A 19129-nucleotide genomic window follows, 5' to 3' on the forward strand; every position below is an offset into this window, starting at 1 on the left:
AGCTGCAGTAGGCACTAGCATGTGCTTGCTGCAGTTAATAAGGGCTTATTGTGGGACGTGCTGAGGCATCCCATGATAAGCTTGCAATGTGCGCACATAAACCACATGCTAGAAAAACATTTTACCTGGGAGGGGGGGGGGGGGCAGAGAGTGGGCATTTATTCTCTGATCAGTTAGCATGTCTGCATTCCCGTGCACTAGCTCATTATCGTGTGATACCTTACTCCTACAAAATAAATGGCAGTAAGGGGTCAGACGCTAATCCTTTATTTAATGGCTACACACTAATGGCAAGATTAGCGGGTGGCCGTTAATTCACAAAATAGAAAAGCAGTCATTTTCCGGCTGCACTGAAAATGGTCTTAGGGTGCACTAAGGCCACTTCTTAGCACAGCTTAGTAAAAGTACCCCTTAATAAGCAATTGTCTTGAATGGTGAGTCCCACATTATGGTCTTCAGTGGCACTGTGAAATGCCTTTCTGTTCAAACTGTACCTGTTCCTCTTAACAAGGTTGCTATTTATGATGATATATAGTTGAAAACAGAAAATACTAGAGGTTATGTATAATCTTTCTAAAATACAAAGAATAAGGAAAATGTATTTTTAATAGTAGATGCATGTGAAAAATACGTGTTTTCAGATATAATGTTATGCTTTTTCCCCCCCCCATTTTAGCTATACCAGCTCTGCAGCCTATAGTTCATGATCTCTTTGTATTAAGAGGTACAAACAAAGCTGATGCTGGCAAAGAACTTGAAACACAGAAGGAAGTGGTTGTGTCCATGCTGCTTAGGCTTATCCAGTACCATCAGGTAAAGCGTAATTGTAGCTGACAAATTAAGTTCAGTGTTAAAAACAGATATGTGCAAACCAAAGAGCTGGATATGAAATTTAGAAACTAATGAAAAAGTTTTCTTCCTTGTTGTCCCCCCAGACCAGTCTAGTTGCTTGGGTTATGCTCTCCTGCTAGCAGGTGGAGACCTGGAAGTAATGTACTGTGATGTCATCAGTTAAGAACTGTGTGAAACCCCGTAGCCAGTTAGTATTTCCCAGTCTCCAGCAGGTGGTAGGTCGATAACAGGTGCAGCAGCTTCTCAAGTCTGGTAGGAAAGTTTTCTTGTTTTGGGTTTTCTGGAGTTAAAAAAAATAGAGAGGGTCAGAAGCTAGTGAGTGAGGCTTAGTGTTGAGGAACTTGACTTTTCTAGGAGCCCCCCCTTCTGTCCAAGTACCCCTTTTTTTCTTGGCATTTAAGAGATAGTAGTGTTTCTCAATCCCTTTCTCACAAAAAGGGAACCTTAAGTGCCTGAGCCAAGTATTTGTGCGACAGACAAAAATAATGCTCTTGAATTTCTTTTTCTGTGAGACTGTTTTATCTATTTTTGTGAGGCTGTGTTCTGTTTTTTGTTTTCTTGTGTAGTTCCATTGTCTTGCTTCCCTCCATCAGTATGGTATTGATTGGCTCAGCTCTGTTTCTTTCTGAGCCCAGTGAAGGAGCTAAAATGACAGTGCAGCCAAAAAAGTTGAAGTGCTGTGTGGTTTGTGGGGAATGCCGGCAAGCGGACACGTTGGCTCACTTAGGGTAAGAGGAGAGAGTGGAGAAATTGACTTTCTCAGTGCAGTGTTCCTGTTAGTGGCTTGGCACATTCTGGGGAATTTTCTCAGTCTATTACAGAGCAGGTTTTAGGAGGATCTGCAGCCATTTTTGAAGTGGTCCTAGTAGTTTCTACCTAAGTTGAACCACCTATGCTCCTGCTGCCTTCAGATGCAACTTCCTTTGAGATTGCAGACAGAAACAAAAAAAGGCAAAGATCTGCCATAGAAATAGCAAATCAAAAGAAAAAAAGCAGATCAAAAAAGACAAAAAAATAGAACAGGAGGGTAACAGAAGAAGTGGTTTATTGCAAGTTACCCGACATGGCCACGTTTCGCCCTCAGGCTGCGTCAGGGGTAAAAAAAATACATAATGAGTAAAACATAAACATCACATTATATATTTGATAATAAAACATATCTAAAAACACTATCGCATCATATAAAATAAAAACAGATCAAATCTAAAAACAATACAATAAAATATAATATCAAATCAATATCAGTTAAAAACATTCAGATAAAATATGCATGCAATAAAATAATTTTAATATAAGACATATCATCAACAAAAAATAATAATATCAACACTATATGTATATCAACAGAACTGCAAAGGACAGATAGGAGGAGATATACAACACTAAAATAACTGAATGACCGTACATACTAAATATCACCTACCTAATAGGGATAAAAAGCAAAGTGAACACCTAAATGTAGTCATACAACCACCTAAAAAAATACAAAATAAAATAAATAAAATCTCACAATGCTTGGCCTCAATTGCCGTCTTTTATGCACATTCAATGATCTAAAAATATTAAAATTAATATTCACTTTGTTAAAAAGTAAGAATCAGTGGGTTTCCATGTTCTAATAGATAGCAACTCAAATCAATAGAAATCAATACAAAGTGCCTAAAAACATCATACTGTTCTGTGACAATCACATATATCCTGATGATGATGTCATTAAAAAGAACTCCACAGTGGCCATGAAAAAAACTGATTAACTACTACTACTACTACTACAATTAAACATTTCTATAGCGCTACTAGACTTACGCAGCGCTGTACAAATTAACATGAAAAGACAGTCCCTGCTCAACAGAGCTTACAATCTAAATTGGACAGACAGCTAGAGGTGGGGAAATTGCAGTGGTAGGGGTGATAAGTGAGGGTGTTGAGTAAGAGAGTCATGGTTAGGAGTCGAAAGCAGTAGCAAAGAGGTGGGCTTTAAGCCTAGACTTGAAGACAGCCAGAGACTGAGCCTGACGTACTGGCTCAGGGAGTCTATTCCAGGCATAGGGAGCAGCGAGATAGAAGGAACGGAGCCGGGAGTTAGCAGTGGGGGAGAAGGGGGACGACAGGAGACATTTACCCAGCGAACGGAGTTCACGGGGAGGAGTGTACGGAGAGATGAGAGCGGAAAGGTACTGAGGAGGCAATCCAGCACTCATTACTGTTGTTTGAATGTACAAACATCAATTGAAATTGTGCTGTTGCAACGCACCAAACGTGCTTACCCTGATACTTGTGTCATTAGAAAAAACTTTGCAGTGGATGTAGCAATACTGATTCAGAGGCACTCAGTCAAACTCACAGGCAATCCAGTACTTTATGCTGCTATTTGAATGGGTGGATATCCATACATAAACCCTAATGATTTTATCATTAGAAAGAATTTAGCAATCCCACTCAGCACAACTGGCATGTAATGCAGTGCTCTTTACTGATACTTAAATAGGTAGATATACAATCATCTGTTTCAATCATAACTGTGGCAACATCCCAAACCCCCTTTAAGTATTAAAGCTAACAACACTAAGCTGATCAGATTACACAAACTTCAGTCAAACAGACATGGAGCATCAAGCAACTGGCTTAGAAAAAATAACTGACTTAGAATTTGCACTGACAAAACATATGTAAAGCAAGCCAAGCTGTTTAAACAGTACACACCACCATCTAAATTCCATATGGCGTATCTTATATCCTACCTTACGTAAGTGCTTCCCAAGCTTACTCAGCAAACTTCACAATGCTATGTTGACTGGCAGCATTATAACACACACTCTGATTGGTCCTTTAAATATCCCCTTTGAGAGTTCAAAGGTCAAAGAGAATTCTAGAACAAGAACCCACTAATCCAAATAAAAGTGTATATTAAATACTATGGACATCTCAAAAACAGATAAGTAAAAATAAAAATGGAAAAAACAAAAAAACTTTAAGAAACAGGGGTAATTTTTAAAAAAATTCTGTCATGTGACATTTCCAGGCAAAGGATGTGGAACAAGCATTGGATACATGTAGTAACATATACTGATCACCAGGTGGCTGATTTAAACAAACATTGGATTGAGCAGTACATAATGGCAATCTGCTGGTAGTACTATAAAAACACTTATCTGAAATCTATCCCCCATGATCAGGCTCCCCCTTTTGAGCCCCCTCCTACTACTACTACTACTACTTAGCATTTCTATAGCGCTGCCAGGGTTACGCAGTGCTGTACAAGTTTAAACATGGGGAAGGACAGTCCCTGCTCAAGAGAGCTTACAATCTAAAGGTAACAAACTACGTAGTCAGTGTAGGTATCATGAATGGGGAAGGTGGTTAGGCACCAAAAGCAAGGGAGAAGAGATGGGCTTTGAGTAAGGACTTGAAAATGGGCAGGGAGGGCGCATGGCGTATGGGCTCGGGAAGTCTGTTCCAGGCATAAGGTGATGCGAGGCAGAAGGGGCGGAGTCTGGAGTTAGCGGTGGTGGTGAAGGGTACAGATAGGAGTGATTTGTCCTGAGAGCGGAGGTTACGGGTGGGAACATAGGGGGAGAGGAGGGTAGAGAGGTAATGGGGGGCTGCAGATTGAGTGCACTTGAAGGTCAATAGGAGAAGCTTGAACTGTATATGGTAGCGGATCAGGAGCCAGTGAAGCGACTTGAGGAGAGGGGTGATATGAGAGTATCGGTTCACGCAGTAGATAAGACGTGTGGCGGAATTTTGGACAGATTGAAGGGGGGATATGTGGCTAAGCGGGAGGCCAGTGAGGAGAAGGTTGCAATAGTCAAGACGAGAGGTAACGAGTGAGTGGACGAGGGTTCGGGTGGTCTGTTCAGAGAGGAATGGGTGAATTTTGCTAATATTATAGAGGAAGAAGCGACAGGTCTTAGCTGTCTGCTGGATATGGGCAGAGAAGGAGAGGGAGGAGTCGAAAATGACTCCAAGATTGTGGGCTGAAGAGACGGGGAGGATGAGGGCGTTGTCAACAGAGACGGAAAGTGGGGGAAGAGGAGAAGAGGGTTTGGGTGGAAAGACAAAGAGCTCAGTCTTTGCCATGTTCAGTTTCAGATGCCGGTTGGACATCCAGGCAGCGATGTCTGAAAGGCAGGCTGAAACTTTGGCCTGGGTTTCGACTGTGATGTCAGGAGTGGAGAGGTAACGCTGGGTGTCATCAGCATAGAGATGGTACTGGAAACCATGTGATGAGATCAGCAAGCCCAGGGAAGAGGTGTATATTGAGAAAAGAAGCGGTCCAAGGACAGCTCCTTGAGGAACCCCAACAGAGAGCTGGACGGGGGTGGAAGAAGAGCCATTAGAAAATACTCTGAAGGTGCGTTGGGAAAGATACGAAGAGAACCAGGAGAGGACGGAGCCCTGGAACCCGAATGAGGACAGTGTGTCAAGAAGTAAATTATGATTGACGGTGTCAAAGGCGGCAGATAGGTCGAGGAGGATGAGGATGGAATAGTGACCTTTGGATTTGGCAAGGAACAGGTCATTGCAGACTAGAGAGTGCTGTTTCTGTCGAGTGTAGTGGGCGAAAGCCGGATTGAAGCGGATCGAGGACGGCCTGAGAGGAGAGGAAATCAAGGCAGCGGCTGTGGACAGCGCGTTCAAGTAATTTGGAGAGGAAGGGTAGAAGAGAGATGGGGCGGTAGTTGGAGGGACAGGTGGGGTAAAGTGATGGTTTTTTGAGAAGTGGTGTGACTACAGCGTGCTTGAAGGTGTCAGGGACAGTAGCAGTGGAGAGAGAGAGAGGTTGAGGATGTGACAGATTGAGGGGTTAACTGTAGGAGAGATGTTGGTAAGCAGATTGGTGGGAATGGGATCAGAGTAACAGGTGGTGCACTTAGAGGAAGAAAGAAGGCGAGCAGTTTCCTCTTCGGTGATCTCAGGGAAGGAGGAGAAGGAGGCCAGGTTAGGTTGGTTGAGGGAGTGGCTTAAGAAGTCACAGGGAGGAGAAGGCTTGGAAGTGAATTCAAGGTTTATCTTCTGCACTTTATCGCGGAAGTAGTCAGCTAGTGTTTGAGGAGAGGGTGAGGGGGGGGTGGGAGTGGAGGGCACTTTAAGTAGGGAGTTGAGGGTGGCGAAGAGGCGACGAGGGTTGGAGTCAAGAGAATTGGTTAATTGAGAATAATATTCCTGTTTGGCAAGGAATAGGGAGGACTGGAAGGAGGATAGCATGAATTTGTAATGGGTGAATTCTGACAGGGTGCGAGATTTCCTCCCTCCCCCCATCCCTACCCTCCCCCCTCCCACCCCATCCCTCTAAGTAGTTTTTTTTTCTCCCTACATTAGGCTTGGGGTGAACAAACACTAGGGCATTGCCTGCTTAGTCTCGTATATGTCCCACACCTTGTGGTACTGGGCCAAGGTGCCTTTTCGAATAGCAGTCAACTTTGACATCAGACGTACATAATCAAGTCTCTGTAACACTCTTTGTATATCTGGAAGCGATGGTGCTTTCCATGCCGCCGCTATCAGAAGTTTGCTAGCCACAAATAGCTGGGTCGCAAATCTGTGAGTGTCCATCTTAATTCCTTGTGGTTTAAAGTGTAGTATGCAGCTGTCCAGACTCACTGGATATGACACCCCCATAAGCGCATTCAGATAGTTCACAATTTCCTTCCAAAACCGGCTTGCTTTTTCGCATTCCCACTAAATGTGGGCCATGTCCCCCTGTAATCCGCAATTTCTCCAGCAGAGCCCGTTCCCTACCTTATACATTTGCATCAAACGACAGGGCGTATAATACCAACTATAGAGAATTTTGTGTCCATTCTCCATAAGGGTACTGGAGGTGGAGACTTGTAGCAGTGATTTAAACACCCTGCTCCATTGTTCAGGTTCATATGTTACCCCCATTACTGCCTCCCATTTAGCTGTGTAGTATGCCACTGGTGTATCTTGGAATAGTAACGCCTTGTATAGCCTAGAAATTCCCCCCCCCCCCCCCCCCCCCGACTCTCCCTCCAGTCATGCTTTGTTCCAACCGTGTTTCAGTGAGATTAAGCTCTTCCTCTGCCTTACGTTTGATAAAATCCTTCACCTGAAGGTATTGATAAGCCTGTAGAGGGGATAGCCCATGGATCTGGCACAACTCCTTATAGGGGACCATTTGCCCTTGTTCATGCATTTGACCCAGTTCGCACAAGCCCATCTCTTCCCATTTGATGTATGCCTCATCCACTGACCCCGGGCCAAAGCCTGGTGCAAATCTGAGGTACATGTGGGTATAGTATATATGGTCCGGGAAGAATGACTCTCTAATCTTACTCCATGTCTCTAGGGGCCACTTTATGAGGGGAGGGCTTCTCTTTATGAAATCCCCTAATTGCTGTTTGGGTGCCTATGGTATTGCCCTCAATGGGACCGAACCCCACCAACCTTCTTCTAGTGCCCCTCCTAGTCTGCTGTCTTTCTGCAACCACATTGATACTATCCACAATTGTGCAGCCTGATGATAAGTGTGAAGGCAAGGGACCCCCATCCCACCTCTCTCCCGCAGCTGATACATCACTGCCCTCCGTACCCGAGGTGGTCTCTTCCTCCAGATGAAGGCGAATACCTTTCTCTGTAAGCCCCGCAAATACCCCTTTGGGAACATTATTGGTAAAGCCATGAAGAGATATAGGAGTTTGGGAAGTAGTATCATCTTGATTGTGTTTATCCGCCCCATCCAAGATGGGTTAAGACCCTCCCATCTCTCCACTTCGCTGAGCAACTCCTGAGTTTTGTCTGGAAAGTTGGCAGTAAAAAGCTCATCTAGGCTACGGGTAATATTAACCCCTAAATACCTAATATGGTGCTTAGCCCAGCGATATGGGAACTGTATCTTCAATTGCTGCAGCTGGTCTGCTGGGATGTTTATGTCTAGGGCTTCCGATTTCTTGAAGTTAATCTTGAACCCGGACTCTACCCCATAGCTCTGAATTATCTCTCCCACTTTGGGAAGTGCTACTTGGGGGGGCCTTCAGGATGAGCAACACATCATCCGCAAATAAGAGAATTTTTGTTTCTAGCCCCCTCCACTTGAATCCTCTAATGTCTGACTGTGCCCTTATTCTGATGGCCAAAGGCTCCATTACAAGAGCAAATAACAGGGGTGACAGAGCGCACCCCTGCCTGGTCCCTCTATAGAGTCTGAATGATTGGGAAAGTTGCTCATTAACCCGTATGGAGGCTTGCGGTTCCCTGTAAATCTGCCGAAGCCAGTTCCCAAACCGTCCCATAATACCCATGCGGTCCATAACTCTAAAAAGAAAAGTCCAGCTCACCCTGTCGAAGGCTTTTTCTGCGTCCAACGACAATATGCAAAGTGGGGTGCCGCTGAGCTGCGCATTCTGGATCATAAAAAGGGCCCTTCTAATGTTATCAAATGCCTGTCTATTCTGGATAAACCCCGCCTGATCTTCATGTATTAAAGTAGGCAACTATTTTTGTAGCCGGGATGCCAAAATCTTCGTAAAGATCTTGTAGTCTACCCCCAGTAGGGAAATGGGTCTGTATGAGCTGCACTGCTGGGGGTCTTTCCCCGGCTTCGGCAATACCACTATTGTAGCTAGATTCCACGTTGGTGGGTAGCCCTCGTCACTTTCTAACGAATTAAAGACTTTCAGTAGTAGGGGACCTACCAGTTTGCCGAACACTTTATAAAACTTATTAGTATATCCATCAGGCCCTGGTGCCTTGCCCGGGATCAATTCTTTAATGGATTGTTCTATCTCTTCAAGAGTTATGGGTTCCGAGAGCATCTCCCCAGCCTCAGCAGAAAGCTGGGGTAGCTCCACATCTTCTATGTACTGTCTACCATGGGTGTCTGCATGAGGCGTTTCCTGTGAATTCCTGTGAATATAGTGCTTCATAGAAATTTTAAAGGCTGTTTATATATACTGTTCATCAGACCTCACCTGTCCTCTGTCATCTCTCAGACTTCCCACCCCATTTCGTGTAGCTACGACAAAGAATATAAAGAGCAGCAAACTTCGTCCTCCATGCAGGTATAACTATCATATATATAGGATTGGCAGTCGAAGCTCTAGCCCGAGGCAGCCATCTTTGTAGGTGACGTCACTTCCCGCATCCTTCTTTTCTTATGATGAGAGAAGTATTTTTGGATGTCTTGGAAAAAGATTCTGAATATAAGTTCCCAAACATGAGTAAACTCAATGTCAATATTGTAACATAGGTAGAACTTTTTTAGATAAAAGTACTGGCAGACAGAGAAAACTATGACAATGAAATGCATCACTTTGCAATACAGGTGCTTTTAAGGCTGATAAGGGAGTCGAAGGCCTGCAGAGTGCTCAAAAAGGGCAGATTTTGGTATTTAGTGTTGAGCCTTATAAGCAGAGATTTGCCCTAAAAATGTCGCATTCAAGCCTAGCATTAGATGCACATCAATGGAGTGGGACTCAAACAGCATTTGAGGAATTTATATAAGTGAAATGACTGTTTAATGTTCAAATAAAATTTGCAGTATAGTCCTGCAGCTATCATCTTTTTTTCCTGTAGGTGCTGGAAATGTTCATCTTGGTGCTGCAGCAGTGTCACAAAGAGAATGAAGATAAATGGAAGCGGCTGTCCAGACAAATAGCAGATATCATTCTTCCCATGCTAGCAAGACAGCAGGTAAACTACCTATAGAGACTTAGAATTTTGTGTCAGTGTATTGGTGAAGAGTGAAAACTTGGTTATGTAGTATCTATTAACAGGAGAGATTATATTTCTGAAGTCTTATTTCTTGGAGAAATTAAATTGTTACCCTGTTGATTTGCAGTCAACTGGTTCTCAGTTAATCACGTTAGTAGTGTATCTCACCGACTTTTGTCAAACTAATTGATTTTGAAATAGAAATAGAAAGCAAATAGAATGTTAGGTATTATTATGAAAGGAATGGAAAACGAAAATGAGGATATTATAATGCCTTTGTATCGCTCCATACTATGTGTAATTCTGGTCACCGCATTTCAAAAAAGAAATAGTGCAATTAGAAAAGGTACAGAGAAGGGCGACGAAAATGGTAAAAAGGATGGGACAACTTCCTTATGAGGAAAGGCTAAATCGGCTAGGGCTGTTCAGCTTGGAGAAAAGAAGGCTGAGGAGAGATATGATAGAGGTCTATAAAATAATGAGTGGAATGGAACGGGTGGACATGAATCACTTGTTTACACTTTCCAAAAATACTAGTACTAGAGGGCACACAATGAAGCTACAAAGTAGTAAATTTAAAACAAATCTGAGAAATATTTCTTCATTCAACATGTAATTAAACTCTGGAATTCGTTGCCAGAGAATGTAGTAAAAGCAGTTAGCTTAGCGGGGTTTAAAAAAGGTTTGGATAGCTTCCTAAAAGAAAAGTCCATAAGATATTATTAAGATAGACTTAGGGAAAATCCACTGCTTAATTCTAGGATAAGAAACATAAAATGTATTAACTGTTTTGGGATCTTGTCAGATACTTGTAACCTGGATTGGCCATTGTTGGAAACATGATGCTGGGCTTGATGGACCTTTAGTCTGTCCCAGTATGGCAACCCTTATGTTCTTATGTTGACAGGTGACACGACAACTTACAGGTTCTCAGCCAATCAACAGTGAGGACCCATTCTCCGCCCAAATGTCACCCATGCCCCGTCCCTTCAGTGACATCACTGGGTATATCATAGCCCCACCCCTTTTGCATTCACATTCCCCTTGCCCCACCTTATTTGCATAGCCCTACCCCCAATTTGCATCCCTTTTCAATAACCGCCCCAAACCCCCACTCCTTTTAGTGATGTCGTGGGAAGTGATGTCATAGTGACGCCTCTTTTTTCAAGATGTCTGCTACTACTGGGCTCACCACATCACTCCTTTGGTTTCACACTACTCACCACCATCTTGGATGGGTTCATGAGACAGTAGGTTTGTCACCCCCCCCCCCCCCCCCCCCAACACCACCGCCTACAGCCATGGAAGACTGTCTTCAGCGTAACCTTTTCTCTCACAGGAAAGAAAATATAGACATATGTTTTGTTTTTTCTTTTCCTTTCAAAAGGATACCTTATGCTTATTTTATGCTGGATCGTGTTATGTCTGTCTGTTTTTAAGAATGACAGGCTGATTGCTGAATGACAGCTGTTTTAGGCTTTAAAACAAAAGGCTCGACCCCAGACCCCCTTCCTCCTCCTTTTTGCTTTAAAAGGCACATAAACAAAAGAACTAATAAAAGTGTGGTAGACTGTTTCCCTCCTTTCACAGCCCTCCTGCTTTTTGTGCCTAAAGAGCTATTTGGTTTTAAGACATGTCAAAGAAAAATGGGAATTTTTTAACTGATGCAGGGAAAAGCAAAATTACATTTTTTAGGCTTTAAAAGCCACATAGACAAAAGATCTAGTGTTGAATTTTAAAACAGAGATGGAGCAATGTGCTGCTTCATGTGTGAGAATCCACATTCACCAGAGCTGATTTCTGCAAGCAGTCTGAAAGGAAAAGTAAAACTATTCCTGAAGAATGCCTTACAGCTACTGATTATGTTCACACTTCTTGTATAATGTGCTCAAAAAATTCTTTGTATATGCTTTATTTGACTTTTTAAAAAATTGTATGCTTCCTAGATAATACTGTTAGAAGAAAGCCTGTGCTCATCTGTAACTTTCCGTGTCAATAAAATATATGTTCTCATTCACGTGATCTTCCCTAGCTTTGTCACATGTACTAGTGGGGAGAGGGCAGTGTACATATATGGTGAGGAAGGACAGTGTACAGCATGATGTTAACCACCACCTGACCTTCTTTAAAGCAGCCAAACTTGCAAACAATGTGAAATGTGTGGGTCTGGAGTTTTTTTCTTTGTCTGTTTGTTGTGTGAGGCTATCTGTCACTGATCCACATTGCCAGGCTGTGATTGTCAGGTTCTCAGGTTCAAAACATGCAGGCACGGACTCTGGAGTAATCGTGAGCCCTTGGTCTGCTGACGAGGAGAGGCAGCAGCAGGCAAAACCCACCAACCAACACTGGGCTAGAGCGCACCGGACTGGTACGCACTGAACTGGAACACACTGGACTGGAACGCACCGGACTGGTACACACTGGACTGGAACCCACTGGACTGGTACACACTGGACCAGAACACACTGTATTTTGTACTATTGTTTTGCTTAATAGACTATTGTACGCCACATTGAGCCTGCCTGCTGGTGGGAATATTGTAGGATACAAATGCCATAAATAAATAAATAAAACACACGGGACTGGACCTAGGCTTCACCTACACTTAGCCGCCGTTCCCCAGGGGTTGAGCCCCCGGGTGCAGGCAGCCGGCAGGGCTTGGAGGAAAACTGGTACTGGAACTAGCAGACTGGAACACCAGGAATCAGGATTCAGAAGTGCCAACAGGCACCTAGACAAAAGCAAGGCAGACAGGGGTTCAGGGTACCCCGACAGGAGGGAAAGGAAGCCAAAAGCAGACAGGATTCAGAAGTGCCACCAGGCACCCAGACAAGAGCAAGGCAGAAGTGCTAACTGCACCAGGAATACAGGGTTCTCAGACAGGAGGGAAATGGAGCCAAAAGCAGACAGGTTTCAGAAGTGCCACCAGGCACCCAGACAAGGGCAAGGCAGAAGTGCTAACTGCACCAGGAATACAGGGTTCTCAGACAGGAGGGAAAGAGAGCCAACAGGACTGGAATCAGGATAGGATTCAAGGCAAACAGGACAAGGCAGAAGTGCTAACAGCACCAAACACTAACCTGGACCTTTGGCGTTTGCAAAGGCCCTGAATGGAAGAACACCACTTCCTTATCAAGGCCCTGACTGATGGTGTCACAACTACTGGACACAGGCAGGAAGCATACTGAAGCACAGAGAGGCTTAACACACACAGGTGCAGTGTAGTGGAGAAATTAGAGCCACGCTGGAAGCAGCCAGCACACAGAGGCAGAGCTAACTCAGGCAACACACACAGGTGCAGTATAGTGAAGCAATTGCAACCATGCTGGGAGCAGCCAGCATACAGAGACAGAGCCAACTCAGGAAGGACAGACAGAAGCCAGCTCAGAAGCTGACCACCAGAAATAAGGTAATTTTGAGAGGGGTCACGACCCCAATCGTAACAGTGATCCTACATACAGTAAAGGAAGTGGGAGGTGGGCTATGAAGATGTTAGTGATACCCAGAAGTGCACATGAAGGAACTTTGTGCACTTCTGGGTATCACTAACATCTTCATAGCCTCTTTTACAACTGTGCATGCCCGGCTAGACCTGTACAGGATTCTTGACGCTTTACAACAAGGCTGTCTTTATCACGACACAGACTCTGTGATTTTTGAAAGCCATGAGGGTGAGTGGAAGCCTCCTTTGGGTGACTAGGTGATTAATGAGTGAGATCCCTAAGGGTTAGCATATCACAGAATTTGTCTTCGCCGGTCCTAAAACATACGGGTACAGGCCATCCAGTGGGGAGACCCGCCTGAAGGTAAAAGGAATCACACTCAACAGCGAGAAAATACATTTTTGCAGTCTAAAGGAGCTAGTTATGGATTACGATCCAAGGGTGCCACCAGGTGAACAAACCAAAATATCCATCCCTCGAAAAGGGATAGCCAGAAACAAGGCCCGTGGCTCATTGAATCTTGTGTACTTAGAAAAATTCAAAGGGTTGTGTATACTAAACAAGCTTTGATTCAAAATTTTAACATGTTGCCCTGTGGCTACTGATTATGTCCACAGTTCTTGTATAGTGTGCTCAAAAAATTCTTGTGTATGCTTTACTTGACTTTTTAAAACATATTCTTCCTGCTAGATCAAAAGCCTTTGCTTATCTGTAACTTTCCTTATCAATAAAATATGTTTTTATTCACGTGATCTTCCCTAGCTTTGTCACGTGTACTGGTGGGGAGGGTGTGGTGTACACGTATGGTGAGGAGGGACAGGTTACAGCGTGATGTTAACCATCACATTACCTTCTTTAAAGCAGCCAAACTTGCAAACAGCATAAAATTGTGGGTCTAGAGATTTGTCTGTCTGTTGTGTGGGGTTATCTGCCGCCGATCCACATTGCTAGGCTCTGATCCTACATAGAGAAAATGGAGGGGGGTTGCAGACTGATCTCAAAAAGCAAACAGCTCTTCAGGCACTTCTTTTTTTCCTTTTGGACTGTCTGCAGAAAGCTGCTCTGGTGAATTTGGAATCTCTCATACATCAAGCAGCACATCACTCCATCTCTTTTAAATTTCAACATTAGTTCTCATTGTTTATATGGTCTTTAAAGCTTAAAAAATGTAATTTTGCTTTTTTCCTGCATCGCTTAAAAATTCCTTTTTTTTTTTTCTTTGACGTCTTAAAAGCACACAGCTCTTCAGGCACAAAAAGCAGGAGGGCTGTGACAGGAACGGCACATCACATCGCATACACACTAGTTATTTTGTCTATGTACCCTTTAAAGCAAATAGCAAGAGGGTCTGGGGTCGAGCCTTTTGTTTTAAAACCTAAAACTGCTGTCATTCAGCAATCAGCCTGTGGTTCTTAAAAACAGGCGGATCTGACTCGATACAGTTTAAAATAAGCACAAGATATCCTTTTGAAAGAAAAATAAAACATTTACCTATTTTCTTTTCTGTGAGAAATTCCTCTATGGCTATAGGGGGCGAGTTTGACTAATATTTACTTATTTTAAACATTTCTATACCACCTATAACTGGGTGGTCTACAAAGAAACATTCACATTTTCCATACAACATAAACATATATATACTGCTTATAAATCATTCTCACTTAATGTAATCATTAAAATGCGGACACAAATAATTGAGTTTTCAGTAACTTTCTAAAATGTGTCCTGCGAACACACTGGCGAAGCTGACCAGACAATGTATTCCATAATAAAGTTCCATGGATATTACATCATCGATGGGGCTGGGGAGTGGATATGGTTTAGGTGGAGCTTGGGCTTGTCCTCACTTCTAATTGGTTGTGAATCTGGAAGTAGGCGTGTCACCTGTCAAAATCAATTAGTTTGACCAAAATCCAGTGAGATGCACGACTTATGTTAGTTTCTAAACTTCTAATTGTCAATTTTTCTTTTTTTTTGCTCTTCTCATTTTTTTGCTCTTCTTTTTTTTTGCTCTTCTCATTGTATGGTTATGACTTTTTTTTTTTTATTTCACAGCCTTCTGTTTGTGGGAATTTTTAAAAGTATTTTGTTGATAAACAGGAGCAAAAACCTGAGAGTTCTAAACTGGTACTAGAATTAAACCTTGCCATATCAGATGGAGCATGGGGACTTCAGTGGTAACAATGCAACGTTTATTCAGTTGAAATCAAGTGAATAAGTCTTTGATGGGTCTTTTAAAAAGATCAAGTTCTATATCCAGATGTGGTCTTAATGTCTGTACCTGTAGTTTCTCCATGATTTTGCCCTAGCATTTTATAAAGATATATAGGCACCTATGTATTTTTATTGAATAGGCTAAAAATAGGCGCCTTCCTTCCTAATTAACGAACAGTAGGTACAATATTATATAATTACTCTCAGAATTTTTGTTCTAGAAAATGGTCACTATAGGCATTTCTCTTTGTTCAAAAAAATGATTTGCATCCTCTTCACGAAGTCTTTAGCCTTGGTTCTATCCAAAGAGAGGCTTATGAGATTGTACTGACGTCTGTGTTGCAGTTTTGTATACTGGTGAATGTATTCACCTTCATTATAAGTTGCAAATGACCAAGTAGATGTCTGAATCTTTGAGAGCATAGATGGACTTGCAAAGGGATGTGATTTTTGTGCTTTTGATGATTAGCACGTAATTACTAAGGAATGGTATGTGACAAAGAAAGTGTGCTCAGAACATTGAATGGGCAGGAGAGGTGGGAGAGAGAACATTTGGATGATAGGGTAGATAGCTGTAAGTGTTGTATATTGTAAGCAACTACTTGGTATATATAGATATATCGTTACTGAAGCAAGGCTGCTTATCTGTAACAGGTTCATGTTGGATGGTGGGCCAATCAATCACACTTATGGGTGATGTCATCCCTTACAGTGCCAGGTTGGGTCAGTTCTTCTAGAGCCCAGAAGCATCTAGAAAGCTCTCAAGGCATGTGTGAGTGCTCCCTTCTATGAGACTGTAGCTTCTCTCCCTCAGTTCTGTTCCGTAGCTTAGGTAACTTCAACCATAAGGGGAGATGGGTGGCTGGTTTGTCCTGCTGTTCATGGAGAATTCCTGAGAAAGGTGAGTAACCTCACTTTTTCCATAGATAAGCAGGACATCAGTGACACATTGGCAGTGCTATTCAAAGTACTAGGTCAACGTACTTAAGTAAAAATAAATGTACAGTGAAGAACGCATTAAAAATTTACTTAAATGAAAGTAAAAAAGTTATTCCTTAATATAATACTTTTTGAGTAAAAACTAAAAGTATCATAACTACAATGAATGCAGCTATTGTTAACATTTTTTGAATGCAGCTATTGTTAACATTTTTATCCCTATAACTTTATTGCTCCATAAATCAATCGGCTTTGTTGTTAGTAAAACTGCTTTTTGAAAATGACTGTCACTCATGTGAGTGTGCTTGTGAGTCATTAATCCTGTACAGCTAAAAAGGTATTCAACAACTGTATTAATAAGAAGCGGATTATTCAGTCTGTTAAAAGGTTCCTTCAAATCAGGCCAGACTGCAGTATTACTGATGGATTCTGACTGAGTCTGCAGATGTTGATCAAGGGAATCTCTGTCTGAAATGCTTCACTTCCTTATAGCAAAGAATGCTTTATGATCATTGTCATTATCATGTGCATTAGAAGTACTGCTGTCTAATTCCTCAGTTGCATCTTTATCTTCATTATTATTGTCATGTTGTCCAATTACAGAGAAAGCTTTCATAAAGTCAAAATCATTGTCTATTGTTTTTCTAACATTTTTTCCTCTGATGGCAAATGCTGTTTGAATATATTCAAAAACCTAATGCAAGAATATCAAATGTGTGGGAACCCTTCGGTCTTAAGGTCAGACAAGGAGACTTTAGAGAGAAAGACTCTTATCAATCCAGCAGACAATCACCTCAATGCAAAATTTTCTATGGGGCAGCCAGCAGTCTGTTTTGGTAGAGACATATGTCTGTTCACAAAGAAGTGCAACAAGCTTCAACTTCATCTGCACTTCAAAGTGACCTAATTCATCACTGTTCTATTTGACTGGAGCTCAGTAATCAATTCAACAAACACAGGCAATTCCACTGTTTTCATAGGCTATATTCATTGAACAGCAAAATGTCTGTGTGGATCCTGTTCCAAGTTTTGCTGCTTCATTTGGTGTACTGAGAAATCATCACTTGTCTCTCTTCTGCTTTTACTTTTTATTTTTAATTGCAAGCACCAGATATAACCGAGCAAAAGTAGTAAAAACTGGTGAAATTATTACTTTGGTAAAAGTAAAAGTAAGAAAATGTTTCCTGTAGTTCTTTTCAAGTAAAAGTGACAAAACTTTTAAGTACCGTAATTAGTTACATTTATTTAAGTACTATACAACACTGCTCATTGGTGACTCTCAAGCTGAGAGTGCAAAGGTAGATGGCACTCGGGTATCATTGAGGTTATTTAACCAAATCTGTTCTAAAGAGTTGATCCAGCCAAGCAGCAGTGAGCTCTATAAGACTGATCTGAGTAATAATGGAACCTGATAGTATGAGTTGATGACTGGTTACAGATGACAAATAAAGGAAAATCTTTATTCTTTATATAATGTTCATTCAAACAACGTATTTTTAAATTAGTATAACCATTTTGTTATTTGTGAGATGGGGTGGGGGGAAAGAGCAAACTAGTTCATCTGATGCAAATGCAGTTAGGTACTGTGAGGTAAGTTCTTTGACATTAGCTAGGGCAAATTGATATTCCTCATAATACATGAATAGTTGCAGTGATCTTTTATTTGGTTGTGATACGTATGATTGGGAGGATCCATGCGCCTGTAATCCAGGAGTGTGATGATTATCTATTCTGCTTCAATGGAAAAGAAAGCACAAGCAAAGATGGGAGGCAACATTCAAAAGTAGTCATGGGTAGGTTCAACTGAACCAAACTGAAAAGGTTATGGAAGCCAAGTACAAGATTTACATGTTCTATTCAATGTGGAGGCTCAAACGATTAAAACCTTACTTCCCAAGGGAAACCTTTCAAAACCTAATACAATCAATGGTCCTAAGTCATGCAGATTACTGCAACGGAATCCATGCGGGATGCAAAGAACAACTCACAAAAATCTCCAGACTGCCCAAAATACAGCAGCCAGGCTGATATTCAGCAAAACACGCTTCGAAAGTGCCAAACCCCTTCAAGAAAAGCTGCATTGGCTCCCAATAAAAGAACAGATCATCTTCAAAATCTGCACTTTAGTCCACAAAATTATATATGGCGTAGTCCCAGGATACATGATAGACCATATGCTTGCAAAGAACATGATTAGTAATATTTTAAGTCGCATAAAATTTCTGTTTAGTGCTTTTGAGTTGATGTCTTTAAAGCTGTTGATTAGCAATGCATTTATATACAGAAAATTTAAATTTATTTAGACAGGATAGGGAAAATAGTTGTATTGAACAAAAATATTTTATTCATGGGAGGTGGGGATAGTGCTGGGCAGACTTATACAGTCTGTGCCCAGAAGAGGACAGGTACAAATCAAGGTATACACAAAAAGTAGCACATACGAGTTTATCTTGTTGGGCAGACTGGATGGACCATGCAGGTCTTTTTCTGCCGTCATCTACTATGTATGTATGTTACCTTATAGATCTACCAACAAGAAACAGAGTTGGATCATCAAGATCATACCTAAACCTGCACTACCCAAATTGCAAAGGATTGAAATACAAAACAACTTACGCATCCGGCTTCTCCTACATAGCGCACAACTATGGAATGGCCTCCCAAAAGCTGTGAAAAAAATCCATGACCACCTGAACTTCAGGAAAACACTAAAAACCAACCTCTTCAAAAAAGGCCTACCCCAATGAACCTCGTAAACCTCTTCAACCAGAAGCACAGCATGACTAATGATCGCACTGGACAATACACAATCTTCATCCCTCTGACCCTCCACATTTACTTCATTTGATTACTATACAACCTTGTATTTGTTATCACCCAACTGGGCAAACGCCTCTGACGGTACAATGTAAGCCACATTGAGCCTGCAAATAGGTGGGAAAATGTGGGGTACAAATGCAACAAATAAATACATTTACAATGGAGCAAACTGAAGATGATTTCAG

The 19129-nt window shown here is 42.0% G+C and overlaps 1 protein-coding gene across 1 annotated transcript in view; it reads left to right on the top strand.

Annotated features, from left to right (window-relative positions):
- HTT (huntingtin) overlaps nt 1-19129 on the top strand; it is a 990576-nt gene that overhangs the window by 524297 nt on the left and 447150 nt on the right. The window contains exons 36-37 of the mRNA XM_030191138.1: nt 677-813; nt 9391-9507. Coding sequence (XP_030046998.1) covers nt 677-813; nt 9391-9507 — 254 coding nt within the window. The remainder of the gene's footprint in view (nt 1-676; nt 814-9390; nt 9508-19129) is intronic.

Source organism: Microcaecilia unicolor, chromosome 2 (assembly GCF_901765095.1).
Source record: "Microcaecilia unicolor chromosome 2, aMicUni1.1, whole genome shotgun sequence".
In the NCBI taxonomy this organism is placed as follows: Eukaryota; Metazoa; Chordata; class Amphibia; order Gymnophiona; family Siphonopidae; genus Microcaecilia; species Microcaecilia unicolor.